General features: G+C 38.1%; 1 protein-coding gene and 1 non-coding gene across 2 annotated transcripts; both read left to right on the forward strand.

The window, feature by feature from the left end:
- Positions 1–1,842: 1,842 nt before the first annotated feature.
- Positions 1,843–1,949, forward strand: LOC112084964. Its single transcript, XR_002898611.1, has one exon. It is a non-coding gene; the product is annotated as a small nucleolar RNA R71 (small nucleolar RNA).
- Positions 1,950–9,461: 7,512 nt separating this feature from the next.
- Positions 9,462–11,568, forward strand: LOC18013788. The gene is made up of 7 exons (XM_024153703.1): positions 9,462–9,510; positions 9,751–9,781; positions 10,025–10,208; positions 10,295–10,351; positions 10,627–11,127; positions 11,246–11,261; positions 11,357–11,568. The coding sequence occupies exons 1-7, from the start codon at positions 9,462–9,464 to the stop codon at positions 11,566–11,568; spliced, it is 1,050 nt and encodes a 349-aa protein (XP_024009471.1).
- Positions 11,569–16,694: the final 5,126 nt, after the last annotated feature.

Consider the following 16,694-nt stretch of genomic DNA (forward strand, 5'->3'; position numbering starts at 1 on the left):
ACCTGCGATGCTAGCTGCATCACATGCTCGCTGGAGTCCAACATCTTCGAGTAAGATGCTGAAATTTCGTCCAAGTGTTCAGCTTCAGATGCAGACGTGGTCAAAGCTCTCTCAAGTGGGTCTGTAGGAAGCATCTCATGGAAAAACTCCTCAGCAAACTCTGTGAGAGTGTCGACATAGAAGGTCTGACCATCGATGGTGGGCTTCTTCATCAGCTTGTCCATGTCAAAGTTCATCACCAGATCTCCAACATTCAGAGCAATCCTGCCTTTCCTGACATCGATGATAGCACCTGCTGTAGCTAGAAAAGGTCTCCCAAGGATAAGAGGATCTTTAGGCTCCTCTCCATACTCCAAAACCACAAAGTCAGTCGGTATCATGCAGTCTCCAACCTTGATTGGAACATCTTCTAGCACCCCTTCAGGTATCCTTGTCGAACGATCAGCTAGGATGAGGGAGATCCTTGTTGGCTTGAAATCAGTCATGCCGAGATTGACAGCTACCGAATAAGGCATGAGATTAACACTTGAACCTAGATCACACAGCGATCTCTTGAATCTCTCTGTGAAAATAGAGCAATCCAAGACAAAGCTTCCTGGATCAGACAGCTTCTCTGGAATTCGGTTCTGAATCACTGCACTGACTTGCTCAGATATCATCATCACTCCCTGTTCATGGCTGAGATTATTGGTTACCATTCGTTTCACATAGCGTCTGATGACAGGGGTGATTTTTACAGCATCAACCAAAGGTATCTCAATCACAAGCTTTTCCATTAGAGCTTTGCATCGTGCATCATCAAGCTCTTGCTTGGACTTCCTAGGGCTCCTTGGGTAAGGAACTTTAGGTTTGTAGACTTTTTCCTCTGCAGATTTCGGATTCGGAGCATCAACAGCTTCGCTCTGCAATTGGTGACGCGTGACACTAGTGGTGGTGTCGCTCGTCACCGGCTCTGCAATCTCAGGAACTGCTTCAGAACCTTCTAAGTCCACGACTTCAGGTGCAGGAGGCGTCTTCGTGGGCTCAGAACGCAGATTTTTACCACTCCTCAACGTGATAGCACTGCAGTGATGCCTTGGATTGGTGTCAGTCTTCCCAGGAAGAAAACCCTCTTGCCTTTTAACAGAACCTGCAGTTTGGGCTACCTGTGTATCGAGCTGCTTGACATGGGTGTTCAGAGCTTCGATTTTTCCATTCAGATCGAGGTAGAGAGCATCCATCTTCCCATTAAAGTCCACGGTGAGCTTCTGCTGACCTTCCAGAATCTGTTCCAGCATAGACTTCATCTCATTGTCAGGATTTTGAGGTTGAGATGAAGGAGTGCTGTAGTGTCTGGAAAAACTGTTGTTGGAGAAAGGTTTCTGGTACTGAGGCTTAGGCGTGTAACCAGAGAAATTCTAATTACTGTTGAAGGTATTCCTCTGATTGTTTCCATTGTAATTTCCACTGTAGCTTCTGTTACCTTGCTGATTACCAAACCTCTGACCCTGAAATCCTGATCCACTGACAAAGTTGACATCCTCTTCCTCAGCTGCATCCTCAGGTTCGAAACTCTCCACCTCCTGTGCGAATCTGACCGATTTCTTACCCACTAAAAGGCTGTGCACAGAGTCAAGTTTAGCCTTCACTTCAGCGATCTGCGATCTATCCATGTTCCCAGCTTGCTTCTTTCGCTCAAGATCAGCATTCTTGGTGCTGTTGCTGGATGCCAAATTTTCGATGAGCTCAACAGCTTCGTCTGGGTATCTGGTGTTGAAGTTACCATTGCTTGCTGCATCAAGTGCCATCTGATACCTCCAGTCGATGCCTCTGAAGAAAATACCCAGCAACTGCACATCGCTGAAGCCATGATGAGGGCAGTCTCACTGGTACGATTTGAATCGCACCCAAGAAGCCTTGAACGCTTCAGTAGGGTCCTGAGAGAAAGTCGAAATTTTCGTCCTCAACTCCTCAGACCTAGCATCGTCGAAGAAGTTGTGCAGGAAGGCGTTCCTGGTCTCTTCCCAAGTGGTGAGTGATCCTGGCTCCAACTGCTTCAACCAGTTAGCTGCTTCTCCAGCAAGAGAGTAAGGGAACAGCTTGCAGAGGAGGAAATCATTGGACACTCCATTGTATTTGATGCTGGTGATCAAATCCTCAAACCTCTCGATGTGATCCATAGGGTGCTCATGAGAATGGCCATGGAATGGATGCTGACCCACAAGAGTGTAGTACACAGGCTTCAGCTCAAAATCGTTTCTTTGAAATGCAGGAGCGCGAATCGCAGAACGATTTGCATAGAACTGCTCAGGCCTGTTGTAGTCTCCAAGTGTTCGTCCACGTCCAGCTGCAGGTGCAGGTTCCCTCGCATTCCGATCCTCTGGAACGTTCCTCTGTTGTGGAACGATCGCAGCATTCCCACGCGGTGCAGGTGGTGGATTCTGGTCAACAACATCCACAGGTAAAGGAGCTGGTGGAATGATGTTACCATCTCCATCAATCCTTTGGCCTCTCGCATTGCACAGATGACCCTCTCGGTCTCTCCAGGTTCCATCATCATCACGAACAAGTCCATTGGCGTTTTCCATCATTGCCGGATCTCTTGCTTTCCGCTTCGTTCGCTCTAACTCAGCTAGCTGTTCGTTGCTCAAATTCACTAGCGGGATGTCCTTGTTGCTCCTGGTTCCACGAGTATGCATAAACCTGAAACAGCAAAAACAAAGAGAGAAAACGAAAATAAGTAAACTAGGTTAAAGAAAAGAAGGTGTCGCGCGACACCACAAGTGGTATCGCTCGACACTAAGTCGAAAAACTTAGTCGAAACTCAAAGACTAGGTTTAATGGCGAAATCAAGTCCCCGGCAACGGCGCCAAAACTTGATATGCTCAAAGTTAAATCCCTAAGCTACTCTGCAAGAGCACAGATGTGCAGTTGTAGTACCTAGGGGTCGAACCACAGAGACAAGAAATCACTCAATAAACCTTATGTAGATAGAGTTACGCTAAGCCAAGATATGCGAAATAAATAGTGTTGCGACAAAAGTAAATAGAATAGCAATGAAGACAATTGTAAATTCAATGTGATAAAGGATAGGTCTAGGGTGATTTTCAGGAGATCAATGAATGCAAATCAACTTAACAAGTCAGGATTCAGTTATTAAGCACAGTTCTTGAACTCGAAACACAGAACTATAATTAACCAACTTCCGTTGTGAGAATTATCTAAGTTAAAATCCTAGAATCCCAAATTCCTTTGTAAATCCTACAAATTTAAACCAGCTTTAATGCACAAGTTCGATATGTTCACAAAGCTCCTAAACCAAATTCCTTTGCGAATAGTTACTTTGCTCAACTCAGGTTCTTTCCAGTTATTCAATTACACTTCCGTGTCAATTAAGCAACCTAAGATCTAAGTTCTAGGTGATCAGTCCAGAATTAGCTTTAAGAACAATCTAAGGTGAAGAACAAATAGATATGAACCCTAACTGGCAAGTTAATCAAACATTCAAAGAAAACCCTAATTAACCCTAAACCTAACAGATGATTTACTCAGACATGGTTATTGAAACAACAAACATGATGAATAGAAAGCAATAGAATAAATCGAAATAGATAAAGGGGTTCGAAATCTTCTCTCTAAACGAACAGAGTACAGACTTGTCTCCCAAAGCTCAGAAATCGCAAAAGCCGAAAACTCAGAGTATCTCTCTCTCTAAAATCTAAGGTGTCCGTAAAAAGGGAATAAAAATCCTATATATATCTCTAAGACACGTTTTGGGCTTCCTTGAAAACGTTTGGGCCCAACTCCTTCTTCAAATAGGAAACAAAATCGCCTTTTCCTTATTTCTCTGACAAGTGTCGCGCGTCACTCTCCATGGTGTCGAGCGTCACCAAAGCACAAAATCCATACTTGACGAATTTGATCCTGATTAAGCTCCAAAGTGCTCCAAAGTCTCCAGTTAAGCTCCAAACGTACCTATGACCTGAAAAGACTCCAAAAGACTCGAAAGACACTAAAAAGACTCTATAAATAAGACATATACCATGGTTAAAAACCATAAAAACCATGATATATCAGAGAGTGTGTGAGATATGGTACATACAACTCACTAAATGCAGGATAACTCAGTTTATTTAGTGGTTAAATCTGCCATCCAACACCAAGATTTGATAAAGTGGCCAACTGGATACTTCTGTGTAAGATCATTTTTTGAACTCAAAACACAGAGGTATAATCTTTCCACTGTCGTGGCTCTGATCACTATGCTTTAACAATCTAATAATTTTTTTTTAGAAGGTTATGATAAGAAGAAAGCACACATTAGTTTGAGTAAGTTAAGATTGTTCACTAGACTCTGGAACTTGACTTTTGGAAGGTTACGACGCCTAGCTCACCTGATGCTAGATCGAGTAATCAACAACCTTTTTGAATGTTAATTAACCCAAAATCATTCGCTGGTTAGCTACTCCAGCTCCTGCATTTATAACAAGTAAAAGCGAAGAACCATAAGATAAGCTGTTTTAAACAAGTTGATATCAAAATAACTTGTTATGCACTTAATAAGTGAATTACTCACACATGGTGATGATAAAAGTATAGAGATATTGAAAAGAATTCATAACTTTATTAAAGAGATAAGAGTTTAGAAAGATTAAACCGAGAATCATTGAGCAAAGGTGAGAAAAGTTCTCTTAAAATCTCTTTGAATCTAAAAAAAGATTAACAATGAAGAAGAAAGGCCTTGGCCGATTTAGATTTTATTATAGGGTTTAGGTTAGAAACAAATATATATAGTTTTAAAGAGAAAAAGAAAGTTTGGGCAGAGCTTGGCCCCAATTCGGACATGTCTTCAGTAAAACCAACGTATCTCTTGACCGCTGGTCCGATTGACTTCAAACCAGTTTAATTTAAGAGATGACTCAATGATGACTAAAATTTCATCGCAATCCATCACCGGGAAGGCATCCGTAAACCATAAAACATCTGATGCTGAATCGCAGCTCCTTTGAGAAGGTCCGCCTTCATGGTTTCTTGGTACTTGGCTGATCTTGTGGACTTGGAAAGATGTCTTCGACATGGTCTACTCTTTTGTGGCTCCTTTTTGCATTCTTTTTGATGATTTGACCTATTAAGACTTTAAAACTACAAATACAAGAAAACTACTTCAAAAAACATAAAACGAATAAAAATACTTAGATAGAATACCAAAAACGTTATTGAAAACAGTAAAATATAAAGTATATCACTAAACTAGGGACTAAGCTTTGTTTTTCGACTACTTTTTATCCGCAAACTGATGGGCAGACTGAAGTTGTCAATGGGATTTGTCTAGTTTTTTGCAAGCACTCATTACAAAAACAAAAACATTAGGTCTTGGGAAGATTGTTTGCCACGAGTTTGCATATAATCATGCTGTTCATTCTACTACTATGTTGTCACCATTTTAGTTAGTTTATGGATTTAATCCTCTTAACACCTTTGAATTTAACTCATTTACTTTTGAGTGAGTGTGTTAGTCTTGCTGGGAAAAAGAAACAGGTTGCTATTCGTTAACTGAGGTTTGAAGAATCGTTTTATGTCAAGTCTAGGGCACAAGGATCATGAGATCATTCTCAGACCTTGTCATCTTACTCCATGAGCCTTCCTTCTAAAGTTCCACCGCGTCACTTTATTGGTTTGTTCTAAGTCGAGTTTGGGGCATATCTCATCATCCTGCTTCGCAAATCATCAAAGATCAAGGATTATCAGTCTACCATCCTTAATTAGACTGCGATCAAGAAGGGTCCAGATTCATATCATTGCCAAAAAAAACATTTCACTACTTTCTCTCCATTAGTCTTTTAGTCGATTTATAATGAAAATATCGAGGATTTAAGGATACTCTCATTCAAGCAGAAGAGATTATTTGATATCTCAAATAGATGGATAACTCGAAAAACCATAAACTGTCTATGGAATACAAAAATTTATTACTATATGATTAAACAATTTTTATGAGATCTTTTCGTGATTTTTAATGCTTGAATCCTGTAAATACAGTTTAACATAGAAAAAAGAAAGAATTAAAAATGCATAAGACAATTCTATCTGAGTTTCCTTTATGATATAACTTCCTTGGGTAGGCATTTATGCAATAATATACAACTTTTAATCAGAAACTTCAACAGTGAACTGCATATGAAAGAACAAAATATCATCAAGTTGATACGTATAAGATAAATACAAAGTTTTACATAGATAAATCTTATATTATCTGCATAAGAGCAGGACAATTATATGGAACGACACATTCTAATTTTGTTCACAACTATAATACAATTTCAGCTTAACATAAGCTCTACATGTAAAAAATCTTGATGTAAATTTAAAAGAATATATGATACAAATAATTTTAACCTTCTACGAAATGGCAGACTATAATTTTCTCAAATATCGACTATAAAAAATCTTTATATAACTTGCAGGCATGGTCTTGTGTTCTGTCGAACAATTAAAAAAAACTTTCATGGGGGTTGCACAATTCAAAGTTAATAGTCTTCTCAAATTTGTTCACATTGTGGCTAAAAAATATCAGACATGGTTGGCAAATAACTGATCTTAATGAATTCACAAAAGTTATTTTGAAGATTTCTTTTCAAAATGATAAGAAACAAAACTTTTAGAATCATAAATAAATGAACAAAACATGAGGTATAAGATGGCTGGACAAACAAAGAAAGTCTATTTTAGACTACATGAACAAATCTTAAAATCATGGCTTCATATTTGTAAACACCATATGCATTAACGATTATGAACATAATAATCATTAATGAGGACATGATAAAACGTATAAATAGATTTAAGGGAGCGGGTATGTTTTCAATCTTGTGACTTCCACTTACTTTCATTTCAATATTTCACCATTTTTAATCAATTTAATTGTAAAAATTCTGTATATAAAACTCCATTGCAATGTATATCTAATCTATATACTATAAAATCTTTTGGATTTTCCCTTTTTGAAAATATAACTTGTAATCACTATGTTTCTTACCTGTTTGTTTTACTAAAGTTTTTAGCTTGATTTCTTAGCCCATGAATGCGTTGGAAGCCAACACCAATTCTTCTTCTCCAAAATGCCTAAACCAGAAAGACCTTGTTCGTTTCCATATTCTTTTAATATATATATTTTTTTCATATTATTATGTGTAAAATAATCCTTATTCTCCTACACGATTCAGTCATTATCCAAGTTTACAGTTTATCAAAACTTGAGTTCCTACAACATTTTTGAATAGTATATGGCCTTTATTAAAACCTTCGATTACACAAACCCCTTGTAAGATGAAATAATCAAAGTTCTCTCTTGTTTTAGGTTAAGAGACAAGACATACAAATAAAAAATCTTTTATGTTTTTTTATATTCTCTCTCTAAATTTTTTCTCAATCTTTTAAGAAATAGTTACAATAATTTGTAAAATAACCATAAACATAAAGGATGCAATGGTTTAGTAAAATATTCATAATTCCAAGAGTTGCAAAGGTTTAGTAAAACAACCAAAAACTCAAGAGTTGCAATGGCTTAATGAAATAACTATAACACTTAAATCTCTCCAAAGATAATATTTATATTCAAGTTGATGACAACATATTTTAATATTCAATCTGATGTGCATTTGAGTTGAATACAAAAATTTATGAAACTAATTTTCCTCTATGGATGTAACTGATAGGATTATTGAGGATATATAATATTATATATGATGTAGTTTTAGTTTCTGGAATGATCAAACAATCATTAAATAAACAATTTAAAATTGTTAAAATATTTTATAATTTTATTAGATTAGAAATATATTATTGTACATATTAGAACGTAACTTACATTTCAGAAGTTGATATTAACTAAATAATCAAGTTATCTTAATAAGTTCTTTGTATACAACACAAAATTATGACGATATCCATATAAACTTGTCACACATTTCGTTCTTCACTTTCATCTTTATCGAAGATCTCTCAGTATAATCTATATTCTCTCATTGTGAACTCTATCAAATAGTGATCTAAGATTTTGAGAATATTTGTAAGTTTGAATATTGAGGATTTCTTTGGTTGCTAGAGCAAAAGGGGTAAACGGATAGCATACTGGATTTCACTACAAATATAAAGCCAAATCTTCTCTGTGAATTGCTCATCCGTGGTTTAGTTTGTAGCATCATCGGTTTCAAATCGGATAGTTTAAGAACAAGCAAAGAAATACAAATTTTTTTTTTTAAGTTTATGACAGACCGTTAAAAACATAAACAGGTGATCAAAAACATGAGAGGGAAAGATTTCGTCATGTAATTAAAAATGGATCTGTTTGAGTAAACAAAGAGAAATTGGTATAGTATTTTAGAACTTACATGAGGATTTGATCGTAATGATTGGTTGAAAGGTTAACAGAAGTGCTTACATAAAGTTAAGAGGAGGATGCGGAAAGGATCAGTAAAATAGAATATATAAGATACCGCACATAACAAAATATATAGAATCTGAAAAGACATAGATGTTAAAACAAGCTAACCTTTAGTAAAAATAGCTGTACAAAAAGGTATAATTTAAAAATTAAAATGAAAAGATACCAAATTTGAAAAGTAAAGTGTTAAAAGAAGTAATCTTTGATAATTTAGAGTTATATACAACAATGTACATTTAAAAAATTTAATGAAACTCCACAAAATTTGAAAATATATCTTTGATAAATTTTGCGATTATGTCTGAAAATGTACAATAAATCATAGTTTTCAGGTGGCTATTATTAATAGATGATGATATTATCAGACGGGACCTAGTAAAATCTGAACCATTGAAAAGATCTATAAAATTTTATTGAAAGAGTGCTAATCCATTATAGGTAATTAAAAAAAAAAACTGACATCAGCGCATTTAGAATGTTGATTTTCTATTATATATAGATTTTATCAATTATAAATATAGAAAATTCACTAGAATAACCTTCAAAAGTGCGGTTTTACTAGAATAACCTCGTTCCAACTTTTCAAACTAAACCAACTTTCAAAAGTTGTTAAAAGACCTTTAAATCCATATTTTTATTTTTTTTAATAACCAATTTCCATTGATTTAGTTTTTTCCAAAAATTTCGAAAAATCAAAATATTAATCCTTAAATGAAAAGATAAAATCAAAATATTAAAGAAAATAGAAAAAAAATTTCCCTAAACTTAATCCTAATTTCCCAACAAAGGAGGCGACAACAAAAGAGCGATTTCGAGAGTTCTCATCTTTTCTGGCGAGGTTTACGGCAACTCCGGCTACCTCTCGTCGACTCTGTCTTTGTTCTCAACAATCATTGATTCCGGGTAAGAAACCCTTCGAATTTACTCTTTCGAAACCATATTTGACCATTGTCCGGAGTTTTCTTCTTTTCATTTCTTCTTTTCACGAGTTTTTTCTTCTCTTCTCTTCTTCTTCCACGAGTTTCAATCGCGAGGCGCGATGCGGAGTGGACAGAGTCACCGTGAAGGGTCTAACGGTGATGCAAAGGGTCTGAGAGGCGACGTTAAAACTTCCTCCATCGATTCCATGGAGAAATAGTGGCTGCGGCGACTGAAAATAACCATTTTTGCGAGAGAAGTAAACCCTAATTTTTTGTTGTTGTTGTAGGAGTGTTTCTAAATTGTTGGTTCCGGTCAACAGAAGTTCTGGCAAAACTCAAGAAATATCCGGTGAGCTTTGCGTAAAGATATAAAAATTTTGCTGATTTTGAACCTTCATGATGTGGTAGATTTGATGTTTGATATGGTAGACATGATTAAGTAAGTGTTAGTTGGAGTATACATGGTAGACTTGTTGTTTACTTATGGTATACTTATGTTGTGTAATTGTATTTTTTGTACCTTTTGCTTACATTTAGGTAGACTTGTTATGTAGTTTAGGTATGGTATAGAAGTGTATGTGGTAGACTTGTTTTTGGGGAGTGGTAGACTTGTTTTCTTCTATAGTTAGACATTTTGGTGATTATGGTACCTAATATAATGCTGACATATTAAATGTTACAGGTTAAGAGAGATGGCTACATCTAGCGACTCAAAGGATTATTCTTCGAGAATGTATCTGCCTGGAAAGTCTCCTTTGCGGAACCATAACTTCAATTATGGCTGCCACTTAACAGATTTGTCAAAACTGAGGGAGGGATTAGGCGACGAGGTCTTCAATGATGTTATGAATGCATCTGTAGTAGGAGTAATTCTGCAGCTTGCAGTGAGAGGGTACACCTGGAGTGCACACCTGATTTATCAGTTCTTAACGAACTAACTAACTATTGACAGAAGGTATGTGTGCACAAAGGTGTAGAAGTATATGTGGTAGAGTTGTTTGTACTTAAGGTATACTTGTTTCTGGCTTGGGATAGACTTGTTTTGTACCTAATATAATAGTCACATATGTAGTAGACTTTTTTTGTAGTGTTGTTATAGTATATGTGGTATATTGTTTTGTACTTATGGTAAACTTGTTCCATGGTTATGTTTGATTTAGTTTTGTTACAGGTATAAGATGTGGTCAATCATAGAGGGCCAACCATTGAGATTTTCTTTGCACGAGTTTGCTGACATTACGCAGCTAAACTGTGATCCAATTGCGTAAGATAATTGGGAAACAGATAGAGCATAGTGAATTTAGGGCCGTTTTGGGTGTGAGTGCATCAGAAAGTCCTAATTGGTATCAGCTAGGCTATGTCTTGTCGAGATGCCAGATTTGGATAGGTCGAAAGAAGAGAATGGTAGCCAAGCTCTTCATCTTGCATGTTGGAATATTTGGTCTTCACCGGAACAGTAGAGTCCCTTTGAAGTGCGCTAAAAGGGTGTTAGATGAAGAAGCTTTTGAGAATTCACAGTGGAGTCGGCTTGCTTTCAAGAGTTTAGTAGAGTCCATGAGAGTTGCTTCTTTTGATAGAGATAGTTATACTCTTCATGGATTTGTGCATGCGGTGCTTATTTGGGCATATGAGTCAGTGTCTATATTGGGAGAACAGTTTGAGAAGAGAGTACAAAACGACCAAAATCCTGATACAATTCCTCTCCTACGGTGGCATTCATCTCGTCCGCGTTTCAATCTTGAGAATGTTATGGAACAGGGGAAACGTAATTCAGATGACAACAAGGTATGTAATGATTTTTTTATGGTATACTTTGGAGAGTATGGTAGATTTTGTTTTTAGACTTTGGACGACATATAATAGATGTATGGTATTGTGTAGATAATGTATAGTTTGGATAAAGTTTGGTAGATTTATAGGTATCTAGGAAATAGTTTTGATATCTAGGAAATAGTTTTGATAATTTTTATCGTGGTAGATCTATGATACTAACTTCTCTTGTAATTGTTTATAGGTTCGTGTAAGCCATTTGAGGTGAATCCGGTGGAGGAGATATATCCATTTTGGCCTGATGAAGACGCTAACCCAAATGTTGATAAGAAGCTGGATAACATGATCCTAGAAATTCTTGATGGGTGCTTGGATGAGTCGTTTTGGGCAAACTGTGAACCCGCAATCAAGTTATCCAAGAAAGAAAAAAGGAAGAAGCATGTTGTTATGATGTAGGAACAAGTGAGGCTTGTTCTTACTCGGATGGAATGGTGGTGAATCTCTAACTGGCCGTACGGCTCTCTCTAGTAGACTCGGTTTGGATGGATGGTGACACGAAGGAACAAGGTAACAATGGATCGAGAGACGCCACACAGAGGATGGAAACTCTATGATAAGTCTTTTATCTCAGCCTCAAAGGAATCACACCAGAGAAGAAGAGATAAAACTAGCTGCGGCTAGGGTTTTGTTCTCTAGAGAAAACTCGATTATTTTTTTAATCAAGGGTAAATGTTTACATGCTGAGAAGGAACTTTATAAACTGGTACGACTGCGGGTGGCTTCTCTTGGCGGAAAAGATTACAAAAAGGAAACTATGAAACTCAACGTTTAACTTAAAAGAAAAAGAAAAAATTCTAAAATCTCTCAAACGACTAAGGACAAGTTCCTGAAAAAAAAAATTAAACTTGTGAGAATAGTCCAAATGTAAAAACTTAGATTGGCTCGAGGAGTGGAATTTGCCCTTGTTTGGAAATGACAAACAAGGCTGCTTCCTTGTTGCCTTGTAAGACCGGCAAGAATGACAAGGTTTGGAGCCTGAGTTGCACGTAATCATTGCTTGGTGTTTCCTTGGTGTTCTTGGCTTCTTGAAGGTCCTTGAACTAGGTGAGATTTGATCCGTCCATGTCTTCCATGACTGGTGGCTCTAGTGTGTTGAACTCGGTCAAGGGCTTCATTGGTGTCTCTCTGGTAATCTCTCCTTTGAGTAGCTTCTCCTTGAGCTCCTCGTGCTCTATGAGTGTAATCAGCCCTTCTATAGATTTGTTGAACTCCTCTCTTAAGTTTTTAGTGCCTGATCTTATTCTTGGTGCATGTCTCATGGTGGGTATGTTGATCGGCTCTTCATCAGCTAGTGTGATGCTTGTCTCAATGACCTCAGAACAGGATCACCTACATGAAAGGGAGATAAGTCAGTAACATTAAAGGTTGGAGAAAAATTCATCTCACCTGGCAGCTCGAGCTTATATGCGTTCTCATTGATCTTCTATAGAACTCGGAAAGGTCCATGTCCTCTTGGTAAAATTTTTGATCTACTCTGGTTTGGGAACCTCTCAGCTCTCATGTGGAGCCAGACCTAATCTCCTGGTTCAGACGGGAGCTGCTTTTGGTGTTTGTCAGCTTGTTGATTGTACTTCTCTGTCTTTTTCTCCAAGTTCTCCTTGACTCGCAGGTGCAATTTCTTCACAAAGTCAGCTTTGGTGTCTCCTTCTGCACTAGAGTAAACAGCTTGGGAAAGCGGTGAGAGATCTAAAGAGGTCAAGGGGTTGAACCCATAAACAACTTCAAATGGTGATTGTTTAGTGGTTGAGTGTTTAACATGATTATAAGCAAACTCGATATATGGTAAACAAGATAACCAATTCCTCAAGTTCTTACCCACCGTAACTCTCAACAAGGTGGAAAGTGTCCAGTTTGCTACCTCTGTTTGGCCATCAGTTTGTGGATGGCAAGTGGTGCAGAAAAGCAGCTTGGTTCCTAGTTTCTTTCACAAGTCTTCCAAAAATGGCTGTGGAATTTGGTGTCTTGATCAGAGACTATGGTCCTTGGAACTCCATGTAAACGCGCCACTTCCTTGGAAAATAGATCTGCGGTTTAAGTGGTATCATTGGTCTTGTTACATGGAATAAAATGGGCCATCTTGGAGAATCGGTAAACCACTACGAAGATTGAATCCTTGTTGTTGATCTTGGGCAATACTAGAACGAAATTCATGGAGATATCTACCCATGGTAGGTTAGGGATAGGCAAAAGTAAGTAAAGACCATACGGATGTGACCTGGATTTTGCTTTGAGGCAAGTAATGCACTTAGCACAAATTTCTCTACATCTCGTTTCATATGTGGCCAGTGGAAGTGTTCCATCAGCACACTTAGGGTCTTGTCTCTCCCAAAATGTCCCATGAGCCCTCCCTGTGAGCTTCTCTGATTAGTAACTCTCTCATGGAACCTTGCAGCACACACAACCTCTTATCTTTGAATAAAAACCCATAATATTGATAAAATGAACCATAAGCCGCCTTGTGGGTCTCTTGGAAAGCTTCCTGAAAATCGGGGTCATGCTCATAAAGTGACTTATATGCTCAAAACCCAATACCTTGGCCTCTAATGTGGAAATGAGAGCATGTCTCCTAGACAGGGCATCAGCGACTATATTTTCTTCCTCTTTCTTATACTTAATGATATATGGGAAGGTCTCAATGAACTGTAGCCACCTTGCATGTCTCCTCTTAAGCGTGGTTTGTCCTCTCAACTGTTTGAGAGTCTCGTGATCTGTATGAATAACAAATTCTTGGATAACAAGTAGTGCTGCCAAGTTTCAAGGGATCTTACTAGTGCATAAAGCTCTTTGTCATAGATGGGATATTTCAATGAGGCTCCACTGAGTTTCTCACTAAAGTAGGCTACGGTTTTCCCTCCTTGAGTTAGCACAGCTCCTATACCTGTTCCAGACGCATCACACTCAATCTCAAAGGTTAGTTGAAAGTGTGGGAGTACCAAAACAGGCGCATGTGTCAAGCGATCCTTGAGCTAGTTAAATGCATCCTCTTGTGCCTGTCCCCACTTGAACTCCACATTTTTCTTGACCATCGAAGCCAGTGGTGCTGACAAGGTGCTGAAATCTTTGACAAACCTCTGGTAAAAGCTTGCGAGGCCATGAAAAGTCCTCACATGGCCGATAGTAGTTGGTGTAAGCCAATCTTGTATTGCCTTGATTTTCTCTTTGTCAACTTTAAGGTCCAGTGAGCTAACAACAAAGCCTAAAAATACTACCTGCTCAGTGCAAAATATGCATTTCTTAATGTTTGAATTTCTAGTCGAAGTGTCTCTAGAACCTGTGAAAGATGCTCCAAGTGATCTGCAAGACAAGTACTATATATTAGTATGTCATCGAAGTATACCACTACAAACTTACAGATATACGCCCTGAGAACGTAATTCATGAGTCTCATGAATGTGCTTGGTGCATTTGTGAATCCAAACGGCATCACTAGCCACTCATATAGCCCTCTCTTTGTTTTGAAAGTAGTTTTCCACTTGTCTCCTTCCTTCATGCGCACTTGATGGTATCCACATCTCACGTCAATCTTAGAGAAGATGGTGGCTCCGTTGAGCTCGTCGAGCATGTCATCAAGTCGGGGTATAGGATGCCTATATTTGATGGTGATGTTGTTGATGCTCTACAATCAACACACATACTCCAAGAGCCATCTTTCTTGGGCACCAGCAAGACAGTGACAACACATGGGCTTAGAATCTCGCGTATATACCCTTTTGACATTAGGTCTTGCACTTGCTTCTCTAATTCTTTGGACTCCTTGAGATTTACTCGGTAAGCGGCTCGGTTTGGCCACGATTCTTCAGGGATCAGATAAATCTGATGCTCTATCCCTATAATGGGAGGCAAGCCTGGTGGGATCTCATCTGGAAACACATCAGAATAACGATCCAACAGTTCCTTCATGGCTGTAGGGAGCTCTTGTTGTTCCTGACCTGAAAACAAACGTTCCTTGAAGATCATTAGTAGCACCTTTTCTTGCAAATCAAGAGACTTAATTACAACTGTAGGTGTAAACATAGAGGTTAGTTTTACTTACCTCCGAACCCCTTGACATGGCTTTGTGCATTTCATGCACTTCTTAAGGGGTGAGTGGTGCTAAATTATGCTTTTTTTTTGTCGTGTGTGAAGGTATAGTAGTTGGTGTGGGCATTGTGTAAGGTCTCCTTGTCAAATTGCCAAAGTCTACCAAGCAACAAGTGTCCAGCCTGCATGGGAACTACCTCGCACACTACCTGATCTGTAGAATACAAATGCTGAAGGGCACGGTAACTTGCTCGGAAATCTTGAGCTTGGTCTCATCATTCAACCATTTGAGTTTGTATGGCCGAGGATGCCTAGTCTTTTTGAGTCCTAGCCTTTCAAAAAGATACTTGCTAGCCATGTTAGTGCAAGAACCTCCATCAATGATTAAGCTACATACATTGGAGTTTATGGTGCACCGTGAGTGGAATATGTTCTCCCTTTGAATTGTTTCTGGCTCGTTGAGGTTGTGGTGTTCAAGTAGTTTTACTCCGGTTAGTGGAAGTGTTCTTCCTCTTAATGTGTTGCTCAGCTTGCACGACATGGTGTAGCACGTCCTCCAAGTCATGGTAGGTCTGCCTCTCGACTTTTCTCGCAATTCGATCATTGAGTGCATCAGAAAGTCCTAATGTGTATCAGCTAGGCTATGTCTTGTCGAGATGCCAGATTTGGATAGGTCGAAAGAAGAGAATGGTAGCCAAGCTCTTCATCTTGCATGTTGGAATATTTGGTCTTCACCGGAACAGTAGAGTCCCTTTGAAGTGCGCTAAAAGGGTGTTAGATGAAGAAGCTTTTGAGAATTCACAGTGGAGTCGACTTGCTTTCAAGATTTTAGTAGAGTCCATTAGAGTTTCTTCTTTTGATAGAGATAGTTATACTCTTCATGGATTTGTCCATGCGGTGCTTATTTGGGCATATGAGTCAGTGTCTATATTGGGAGAACAGTTTGAGAAGAGAGTACAAAACGACCAAAATCCTGATACAATTCCTCTCCTACGGTGGCATTCATCTCGTCCGCGTTTCAATCTTGAGAATGTTATGGAACAGGGGAAACGTAATTCAGATGACAACAAGGTATGTAATGATTTTTTTATGGTATACTTTGGAGAGTATGGTAGATTTTGTTTTTAGACTTTGGACGACATATAATAGATGTATGGTATTGTGTAGATAATGTATAGTTTGGATAAAGTTTGGTAGATTTATAGGTATCTAGGAAATAGTTTTGATAATGTTTTGGTAGATTTAATAATTTTTATCGTGGTAGATCTATGATACTAACTTCTCTTGTAATTGTTTATAGGTTCGTGTAAGCCATTTGAGGTGAATCCGGTGGAGGAGATATATCCATTTTGGCCTGATGAAGACGCTAACCCAAATGTTGATAAGAAGCTGGATAACATGATCCTAGAAATTCTTGATGGGTGCTTGGATGAGTCGTTTTGGGCAAACTGTGAACCCGCAATCAAGTTATCCAAGAAAGAAAAAAGGAAGAAGCATGTTGT

This window comes from Eutrema salsugineum, unplaced genomic scaffold, assembly GCF_000478725.1.
Source record: "Eutrema salsugineum unplaced genomic scaffold, Eutsalg1_0 scaffold_4, whole genome shotgun sequence".
NCBI lineage: Eukaryota > Viridiplantae > Streptophyta > Magnoliopsida > Brassicales > Brassicaceae > Eutrema > Eutrema salsugineum.